The sequence below is a fragment of the Gracilinanus agilis genome, chromosome 4, assembly GCF_016433145.1.
Source record: "Gracilinanus agilis isolate LMUSP501 chromosome 4, AgileGrace, whole genome shotgun sequence".
Taxonomy (NCBI): Eukaryota; Metazoa; Chordata; class Mammalia; order Didelphimorphia; family Didelphidae; genus Gracilinanus; species Gracilinanus agilis.
The window spans coordinates 168,161,860-168,171,853 of NC_058133.1; the positions used below are offsets into that span (position 1 = coordinate 168,161,860).

At 49.3% G+C, this 9,994-nt stretch overlaps 2 protein-coding genes across 3 annotated transcripts; both read right to left on the reverse strand.

Moving 5' to 3' along the window:
- Positions 1-1,185: 1,185 nt before the first annotated feature.
- On the reverse strand, positions 1,186-1,798 carry LOC123243803 (lens epithelial protein). Its single transcript, XM_044671906.1, has 2 exons — positions 1,404-1,798; positions 1,186-1,259 (listed from the first exon to the last, which is right to left on the reverse strand). The coding sequence occupies exon 1, from the start codon at positions 1,631-1,633 to the stop codon at positions 1,409-1,411; it is 225 nt and encodes a 74-aa protein (XP_044527841.1). The 5' UTR covers positions 1,634-1,798; the 3' UTR covers positions 1,186-1,259; positions 1,404-1,408.
- A 251-nt stretch (positions 1,799-2,049) lies between these two features.
- Positions 2,050-8,004, reverse strand: FLAD1 (flavin adenine dinucleotide synthetase 1). Of its 2 annotated transcripts, XR_006506090.1 has the most exons (9): positions 7,968-8,004; positions 7,486-7,631; positions 4,490-5,234; positions 3,849-3,996; positions 3,154-3,252; positions 2,852-3,041; positions 2,589-2,685; positions 2,406-2,479; positions 2,290-2,307 (listed from the first exon to the last, which is right to left on the reverse strand). XR_006506090.1 is itself a non-coding variant. In XM_044673357.1 (8 exons), exons 1-8 carry the CDS (start codon positions 7,987-7,989, stop codon positions 2,172-2,174), a joined length of 1,560 nt encoding a protein of 519 aa, XP_044529292.1. In that variant the 5' UTR covers positions 7,990-8,004; the 3' UTR covers positions 2,050-2,171. The 2 variants fall into 2 exon arrangements, 1 of the variants encoding a protein (XP_044529292.1); XM_044673357.1 differs by lacking the exon at positions 2,589-2,685 and having other exon boundaries at positions 2,050-2,307.
- Between the last annotated feature and the right edge of the window lie 1,990 nt (positions 8,005-9,994).

Genomic DNA, 9,994 nt, shown 5'->3' on the forward strand with positions numbered 1-9,994 from the left:
GACCCAGGGTTGCCTCTTGCCCACCCCCCACCCCCCCACCCCAAGCATGGGATCCTGGAGATGACAGAGAGGCTGGTAGGGGAAAGAAAACCAGCCCACTTCTCTACTAAGCCAGAGGGGCAGGGAGCAGATTTATATTGTTCTTGTCACCAGATTCATCAAGAAAAAGGATCTATTTGGTGTGAGTACAATGAGAGGAGGAATGGAAAAGGGGGGAGGTTGGGGGTGGAACGCTACTGATTCCTAACCATAACCCTTCCAGCTGCCAGGTCTCACCCTCCGGAGTGTCCACCCTCCTCCTCCCAGCTCAAATTGCACATTGAATCCCTGTCACTGCCGTTTTTTCTGACTTTTTTCCCCCTCTCACAGACCACAGCTCTGCCCATCTCCACCCACCACTTCCCCAAAGTCTCCTTTGCCAAATATCCCTTTGCCCATTCCATTCCCCTGGCATAGGTTCCATTCTCACCCCTCTGTACTCAGATCATACCCCTCCCCCTCCTCCTTTGGGCAATACCCCAAATCCAGCTGGGTGGAGTGGGGTTGGTCATAGGTCGGGAGACAGGAAAGGGCCTGGTAGAGGCAGGAGGCCAGGGCTTGAGTCACAGGATAGGTTAGGGCAAAATGGGGGCCAGGCCCTTGAGAAGGGAAGGGGATAGTTTGGATCCTGGAAGCTCCATTTCTCTCTTATTCATCATCCTGGTCTTATTTTCTATGCCAAACCAAGGACTGGGACAAGGGAATTCCGTCCCTCTATGTTTTAGCAATGGATAATGGAATCCAAGGTCTTGAGGTGTTCTCTCCCTGGCATTTTTGCACAGACGGGTGGTGCGTGCTATGTCTGCGATAGAGCGGCTTTGGAATATGGTAGCAATACTAGACAGGGAGGGGCCCTTGATACTACCCCATTGGTTCCCCCACCCTACCCCACCCCATTCCATTTTATCTAGGGTCACATTTCCTCAACAGAAAAAACCTCCCAAAACACAAAAAGCCCCAACCTGGCCCAAGACCGAACATTTCCTACCTCTTTGTTCCTATGGACTTCTACCTTGCCCTCCCCCTGTACCAGCTCACTGAGATCCTGCCTGTGCCAGGCATTGGCTCTGATTGTCCATAGGGACCAGAAATCAAATGGCCCCAAGGTTGAAAGAGGCTGGAAGCCCACACAGCTCACAGTAGGCATTGCACTTCACTCATTTATTGGTACCCTCAGGTAAGCACAGAAGACACAAGCAGGCTCAGAGATGGAGAAGGCACTAGAAGGAGAAAAGGGGAGGCTCAGAGGAAGGAATATTGCCAAGAAGGGCCAAGTCTTGTCCCTAATGGGACTCAGTGTTGTCCACCCGAGAGTACTAGATATGGTGACAAGGATGAGGATGGGCAGGGAGAGTCCTGAATACCTGGGCTAGTCTAGCAGCTCCTTAATACACCAGCAGCAGAGAAGGATATAAGCCGCCTCCTTCAGGAATCGCTGGAGTACCCCCCAGCTTGTGCCCATCTTGGTGACAGGCAGTCGGAACCCAGCATCATGAAGGGCCTGGCTGAGGGAGAAGGGCAAGGTCTGGGCTACGGGCACAGCCCTCGGTTGCATGGGGATGTTTCTCAGTGGGAGAAAGGGGGCCGGCTCCATTGGCTTTTATAAACATTCTCCTACCCTGGGACTGGGTGCCCTCATGACTAGCAGAGAACAAAGCTCCTGGATGAGGCAAGGGGAGATTCTGGAATGGGGAATAATAGACGGTCAGCCTGGGCTGGGTGGGAGTATCCGACCCCTTGTCCCTCCCTTCCCTGTGTAGGAGACCCTGGGCATTCTGCCAAACTACCCATTGGCCCAGCTCCCTCCGCCCTCTTCCCCAGGTCATATATCCTCACGTGGAGCCCTGCTGATGTTGGCATCGAGAAGCATCGGAGTTAGCTCAAGCCTATCCAGCCTCTCTTTTTTTTCACACTCCCAGCCCCCCACTCCTCTGCCCTTGTCCCATTCTGTTCAACATCCCTCTCCCACCCACCAACTCCAATGCCAAGAAAGGAAGAAGTGGCAGAAGCTGTAGACACAGTAGCAGGCACCATTTATTGGTTAGCTCTGATGGCAGGGCTGCTGGGGTTGGGAGACAATCAGGGCAGCAGATGGGGACAGAGAGTCCCCCAGCCTAACAGCAAGTCTAGAGTCAGGTCCGTGAGTTTCGCTCCTCATTCTCATTCTCCAGTTGGTAGGCTGGTCGATAGGCAGGGAAGCCCCCTGGGCCCTGGTACTTCAGGGCCACGTTCTTCTTTGTATTCTCCCGGCTGCCAAGGGATGTGTAGCTAGAAACAGAGAAGGAAGATGACACAGTAACTGTAAACACCTGACTCCTCATTTTAGCATCTCCTTATCTCCAACCTCTCCTCACGCTGGTTCTTACCCCCAGTCATACAGGATGCAGTAAGGAACAAACAGCTGACGGAGGAAATCCCAGATGTCTCTGTAAGTCCAGTCCTGGGGGATGAGAGTCAGTTTACTGGACAGGTACTGCTACAGGTCACCTGCCCCCTCCCCCGACTTTCCACTTTTGGGAGAATGGACAGACCCAAGCGTTTCTACTCACCCTATTCCCCATCTTGATCCCTAGAGGCTGTCTGCCTTCTGATGCTCTCCTATACTTTACAGGTGAAACCGAGCACCTCATCCTCAGCTCCCTCCCCCTATTTTTTAAAAAAGGATTGTAGACTGGTCCTAGTTTCTATCTGATCCCTCCTGAGTTTTCCCCAAATTCCACCTGTCCCATTCTACAGGAAAAAAGGATGGAGTCAGTGATGTCAGTGGGGCTTGGAAGGTGGTGGTATGAGTTGGGAATCCTCTCCCTCTCACCAGTAGTGGGTTGATGCGCATATACTGGGGCCAGTCTGGGTCAGTGGGACTGAGGGGAGAGAGGCTTCGGGATGAGGGATCCGTCCTTCTTGTGCCCATCAACACAGCCTCCAGATTGGGGTTCTGTACCCGAAGTTCACTCAATGCCTGCTTCATGTCACCCTCAAACTGTAAGACCTGCAGCTTATACCTGGAGAGGGCCCCATAAACCACCTCTTGAACCCACATTCAAGCAACTCCCCACTCCACTTAACTCCCATAACCCTCACCTCTCCCAAGCCCAAACTCCTGATCCCCAGTACCTCTCGGCTGTCTCCTTCAGAAATTGCTCCAGCTCCGGGAAGGGGGAGATGCCACGAATATAGAGGATCTGCAGCGGAACCTTGGACTCTGGGAATTTCCTTTGGGTAGGTGGTGAGAGGGGTCAGGACCCATGGGCTCTTCCATTTATATAGAGAGCCCCTTAAAACAGTTTGCACTGTCTCCCCCCACCCTCTTCTGGAACATCCTCTTTTCTCCTCTTCCTATAGCTAAATTCTGCACACCCGCCCCAGGCCCAGTTTAAGGTTCCTTTACTCCAGGAAGCCACCCCTAGCCTTGTTTCTGCCAACTCAAGTTAAACATTTATCTTCTACAGCACAGGATCCAACACTTGGTTATTGAATGTGTTTTTGTTCTTTAGTTGTCACTCGTTGCAATTGTATCATACCAACAAAACTATAAGCTATGTGAGGGCAGGGCTTATGCCCAATGAACCACATGCATCTTCCCTGAAGTCTAGCACAGTGCCTTGCACACAGAAGGTGCCCTACTTAACACATCCTTGTTGAAATGATAGTGAACAGCCTCCCCCTCAACAATGACACACACCCATGATGGAGAAATGGGGTAAATGGACCCAGGAAGGAGGGATGGGGGAGTCGCTGGTTGGTGTCCTGGGGAGCATGCACCTCAGGGAGGGCCTGCCAGCTATTGCCCATTCCAGGGTTTGGGGTACCTCTGTACAGCAGCGTGGAAGAGGTGTAGGAGGGCAGTGCAGTCCTTTCCCCCGTTGAAGCCTACACATAGCTGGGCCAGGGTGTACCTCGAAAGGGCCTCCTCCACTGTCTTCAAGGCCCCTGTCACCTTCTCCCCCAGGGGAGTCCCTGCCAAGAATGTTGGGAGCACAGGGGAGACACATACACAAACCATCAGAGGGTATTGTGGGATGTTTGCACAGGAATTCCCCAGCCTCTCCACTGCTCAACACTTCTTCAATTTGGTCCCACCTCTGGGGCTAGGACTAAATCAGTTGTCACTGGGCACTGTAGAATATTACAGAATCTGAGAGCTGGAAGGAAACTCCAGAGGTCATCTCTAGTCCAGCTGTTTGCCTGTAAAGCATGAGTTTCCTCTCTAGTTTCCCTGACAAGCAACTCAACTGCCCTTGGAAAAACCAGAGGCAGGATCCAAAAGCAGCATGGAGGTCTCACCACCCACCTGCTAGCACTGTTTGTATGGAAAGGAAAGTTACAGATAACAAACCATAGTTCTCGTTTCAAGGTCTACTGGCTACCCTCCCCGTTCCCAAGACAAAGCCACCAGAGACCCAAGGTGGCCAAATGCTCACCCCACCTCCTCCAGCAGCCTTCTTCTTACCTGACTTGGCTAGCTTGTATACAGCCTCCCCAGCCTGCTCCACTGCATTGGATGTAAATGGCACTAGGATTCCAGGGGGCAGGTGGGCTGTCAGGTAGGCCTGGGCTTCCTCCACTGCTCCCTTTTCATCCGAGTCCAGTGTCAGTTTAACCCGGTAGTAGTTGCTGTTCCAGTCTGGATAGGAGCCAATGCCAAGTCGGCGTCCAAAGTGGGCCTGTGCTTCTGTGAGGATGGAAGCAACTGCCGATTCTTCCTGTGCCAGGTATAACTCACAAAGGTGAAACTGCATCCCTTCATTCTTGAATAGCTCTGATAGCCCCCTGAGTACCCGCTGCTGCAGCTCTGGAATGCCCGGGAAGAGGTAGACATTTCGGACAGAAACCAGGGGGAATTTGAAGGGGGCTCCAGTCTTGGGGTCAGTGCCATAGTGGAGACGGGCAGTGGAAGGCACCCGAACCATCTTCTCTAGCCCAGTGACCCCCAAGGCTTTCACAGCTTTTTCCAACTCAGGGTGGGGCTCAAGTTTGTCCCCAAAAGCCTGGGCTACAGCCTCAAAGGTGATGTCGTCGTGAGTGGGTCCAATGCCCCCAGAGGTGAGAACATGGGTGAATCTGGTGGAGAAGGAAGCCACTTCCTCTGCAATGGCCATCACCTCATCTGGTACCACAGAGATCCGGGATACCCGGACACCCATGGATCGAAGGGTCCGGCACAAGAAAAAGGTGTTGGTGTCTTGAGTATAACCCTAGGGAAAACAGAGGAGGATGTTTTGTCAGGTAAAGAGATGGTTCCTACTCTCTACCTACTGGTAGAAAAGAAAGCCATTTTCTTTTCTTTCTTAAAGTTTACCTTCTATTTTAGGATTAATACTATGTATTGGTTTCAAGGCAGAAGAATGGCAAGGGCCTAGGCAACAGGGCTTAAGTGACTTACCCAGGGTCACAGAGCTAGGATGAGTCTGAGGCCAGATTTGAACCCACTTTGAGCCAGCTAGCTGCCCCACAAGAGACCCACTTTCTTGGAGGTACCATAGGGGTGGGTAGATGGGAGTAAGAGAGAGCAATGAATAAGGTAAAATAGTAGATATTGGAAAATCATTTAGGTTTGAAATTTGGAAATTAGTCACTTGTTGGGTTAAATAAATGATGCCATGCTTAGCCCTCTACTCTTCTCTCTAGGCATTCTCCCTTGGGCATCTCCCATAGCTTCAACTATCACCTCCATGCAGATGACTAGCCAGCCTTTTATCTCTAGCACTAACTGGTGTCTTTGGGTTCCAGTCCCATATCTTCAACTGACCTTGAACATCTCCCCTTGGATGAAAGAGCACTCTGGCTCTTCAAGCTCACCAGGTCCAAAATAAAGTCATGTTTCTTCTAGAATCTGTCCTTCATGACTTTCCTATTTCAGAATGACACGTAATTTTTTCTTTCCCTTCTCCCTCACCTCTAATCAGTTGACAAGTCCTGTCCATTCTATTAGGATTTGCCCTAAGTCTCCAAGTTTTTAGGTGGTAGAGCTGACATGTGAACCCAATTAGTCCAGTGTTCTTCCATTCTCACTGTGGACATCCTGGGTCAGAGCCTCTTTTTTTTCCACTCTGGCCTGGACTATTACTGCAGCCCATTCTGTCTTCTTCCTTCTCTACTTGGCTCTCTCCTCAATTGTCTTATACAGGACACTTGGACTAACTAATCCTCCTTAAACACTGCTTTGATCATCACCATCCTGGTCAAAATCTGCCAGTGCCTTCCTATTTCCGGCTGACTACAGTCCAAACTGCTCATACTGGCATTCAGTGATCTGGTTACCTTTCTGCACTCTACCCGCCTATACACATGCCCCATATTCTAGCCAAATCAGACTATTACTGCTTATTGAACTTGATTTGTGCTCATCAATCCATTGGTCAGGTTGTTCCCCTCCCCCTGGAACATTCTCCCCATCATTTCTGCCTCCAACCTACAAAGCTCAGCTCAAAAGACTTCTCCATGCAGTTCCACTTAATCACCTGGAAGTGATCTTTTCCTCTTTGGAGCTCTAAAACCACAATGTGTCACTTAAATCAAGTGACACCGGCTTGTCCTTTAGCTATTTTAAGCCAATCGAATTCCTCCTTTATTTTTTATCTTTGTGTTCCCAAATTAATAATAATAATAGTAGCAGCTAGCATTTATATACTATCTCCTATGTGCCTGGCATTGCTTGAAGCACTCTTACAAAATATTTCATTTGATCCTCACAACCACCCTGGGAAATAGATACTATTATCCCTATTTTACAGCTGAGGAAACTGAAGCAAAGATGTTCAGTGATTTGCCCAGGTTCTCACAGCTAGTAAGTGTCTGAGACCACATTTGACCTTGGGTCTTCTACTGTACCACCTAGTTACCATAAGAATATAAGTTCCCTGACAAGTTTTTTATTAGTCTCCCCAGCACTTAGCATAGTGTCTAGCCCCTATAATTGCTTAGAATGCACCTGTCTGCCTTTCTTCTTTCCTTCCTTAAGGAAAGTGTACAGACTTTGCATTTCCCATGTGATCTAGTATATATAATTCTAGGTATGTAGTTGGTGCTCAGTAAATGTTTGTCGAATAAATGAATACACAACATACCTTCCCCCTCCCCCCATTCCTCAGGGAGTTTGACAGACACCAGGGGAAAAAAATACAGCTGAGCAAGAATGAAGAGGGAGTTAAGTAACCAGTTTGGCAGAGGGATCAGTCACGTTGTAAGGAGGTGTGTGGCTGTGGGAGGTCTGTGTCATGGAACCTTTGAGTTTAGACTAGGTGGCACTTGGGAGAAGTTCACTGCCTCTTTCCCAGTTGGCCTAACATGAGCAGTTCTCCCCCTCAATTCAAATCAATAAGCCAGCCTACAGGGAAAGAAGAGGGACAAGGGAAGGGTTGCCTAGAGTCCAGGTCCAAGTGCTTTCATGCCTCTGCCTGTTGGGGCATGCACAAATCACGTGGGAGCCCCTTTGCCCACACACACCTTGAGGATTTCATCTCCGATGATGATGATGCCAGCGGTCACATTTTTTCTGGGGGTGGCCATGGTCCAACTTCGATCTTGCAGCAGCCTCCAGTAGCCACCCTGGCCCCAGGACAGGGCTCGGAAACATGAGGGTCCCGCCAGCTCTACAGAAAACCAGGAACTAATGCTCAAGTGAGATTAGGATGGGGGGAAGTAAGGGAAAATGTGGATAGAGGATGGGAACCTTAACTTGGGGGTCAGAGAATCATGGGATATCTGCCCTGGAGAAGACTTTAAGGTTCATCTAATACAACTCCATCATTTTTACAGAAGAGGAAACTGAGGATCAGAGGGGAAGTGACTGCTCAGTACCAACCAGCACAATGTGGGCAGAGTCTGGCCTGGAAGCAAAGTGATGAGGGAGCTCAGGGTAGTAAAAGACAGCATTGAAACAAGGTCTAATAACTAGGTTTCCAGTCTCAGCTTTGCTACTTACTCACTGTGTGACCTTGGATAAATCATTTAACTCTCTGGAACTCCGTTTTCCCCATCTGTAAAATAAAGGGGGGACGGGGTTGGACCAGACAGCACCAAGGTCTACATTTGCTTCCGGCGAGCTCACGTCGTCTGTTGGACGGCAGTCCGAGGCTCCTTTCTCCACATCCCACCGACCCCCATCAGAGCCTCCAGCACTCTAACTGCTGCCCCTTTAAACATCGCCTCTGCGGATCGGGTACCTGCCTCTTTAATCGCCCGCACCGTGGGCCCCGCACGCGGAGACGATCCCTCTCCTTCTCCAAGCCTGATAACGCACTTTTCCAAACTGGGCCCCCAACCCCGCTCTGACCGCGCTCCAGATCTCCAATCCTCCAGCCGGGATTTCACGGCTCTCACCTGCCCTTTTACCCTGTCGCGAGTTGTTTCCTACAACTCCCTCTCGATTGTTCCAATTAGGCTTCCGTACCCAGCGGTCCTCCCCAGCCACACACCCGCTCTACACCTATTGGCCTTCGTTTTCTCAGTCCCGCCCACCCCCTCTAAGCTTCGTTGGTGCCGGAGACAGTCCCTCGCAGATCCCGGGAGAGGCTCTGGGTTGTTGTTGGTGAGGAACACGTGGCCGTCACGCCCGGAAGTGCTGTGACGTGGGGTGGGGCACTGAGTCCTTTCCCTCGGAGCGAGATTTCGGACTGTGGACTTTGGGGAACCATTAGCTAAAGCCCAGTGTGGCCAAAAGACACAGTCCGCAAACTGAGGCATCGGTTTCACCCACTGTAGTCCCAGGGTGAAGGTGCAATGGGCAAATAGTGGGTAGGTGGGTGAGACGGAACTTTGATTAGATACCAACAACTTCCCATGGGATGTCATACAAAGCAGGTGAGGGCACAACATTATTCTGTAGATGCAGGGGTCCTGCTAGTCCACTACATCGCTTCTTAAAGACAAACTTTTCTTGGGGAGAGGGAGGAAATTCAGCCCTGGGCACCTGGTCAAAACACGAGTTTAAAGTATTTTTTAAACAAAGGTACTGTTAAGAACACTCCCCTACCACACCCAGCTATGCTTAGAAACCCAGGAACTTTCCCTGCAGATTATCAAGTACCTGGTTCACTTTTCTTGCCTTTTATTTTAGGTAATCCACTTACAGATGATGAGGACCTCTTCTCTAGCCTTGATTTTTTCAACCTTTGAGTGCTTGCTTATGAGGTACTATGCTTAAGCAACACAAATAAGTGAAACTTACAGCTTAAAGATAACAACCACTTGATCCATCAGAATTTCAAGACTTGAGGGAAATTGTTGGAGGTGGACTCTATAAAGTTAATAAAGCCAGACCTCTGGAAACAGTGAAATAGAGTACTAGACTTGGACTCAGGTAAACAGGCTGGACTTAACTTGCAGGTGACAATTCAGGTAAATCACTTAAGCTACAAGTATCATTTTCCAAACTATTGTAAATCTTAACCTTCTATGGAAATGAAATGAGCTATTTCAATTGTTAAAAATCCCCAACTTTGAAGAAGCAGTCTCATTCAAAACAGAACAAAACAAAACAATAATAGCATGAAAAACAAAGCCAAAAGTCTTACATCCAGGAACTTTTTCTTAGCAGGACAATTTTATGAATCTCCACCTCAAGTAGGGGAAACCAAGACCATCATATAGGGCAAGGGTCGGCAACGTATGGCTTTCTGCAGGAGCCATAGTCAATTTTTTTTCAGGCGCTATTACAGGAGTGCGCACTATGAACACTGTACGGCTCTCACGAAATTACATTTTAAAAAATGTGGCGTTTATGGTTCTCATGGCCAAAAAGGTTGCCAGACCCCTGATATAGGATGTCTGGACATCTTTGAAGAAATTTCTACCAGTTCCCTAGCAGTCCATTGATCGCCAGAAATCGGATTAACTCGATTTCAAATTAAAATAGACCAAGTCAGGGTGACTTAAGTTTTTTTACAATTAGGAAGGCTGAAGGTAGGGAAATTGAGAAACTCTGGTCCAGACCAGTCTGAATTTAGAGGCCCCA

Excerpts from the sequence above, each read along its gene's own strand:
- LOC123243803 (XM_044671906.1), bottom strand. The coding sequence starts at position 1,633 with ATGGAGCCGGCCCCCTTTCTCCCACTGAGAAACATCCCCATGCAACCG.
- FLAD1 (XM_044673357.1), bottom strand. The coding sequence starts at position 7,989 with ATGATTTATCCAAGGTCACACA. Across the intron at positions 7,632-7,967 it reads GATTTATCCAAGGTCACACA|AGCTGGCGGGACCCTCATGT; the intron begins GTGAGTAAGTAG and ends GGTTTTCTGTAG. Across the intron at positions 2,308-2,405 it reads TGCATCCTGTATGACTGGGG|CTACACATCCCTTGGCAGCC; the intron begins GTAAGAACCAGC and ends CTCTGTTTCTAG.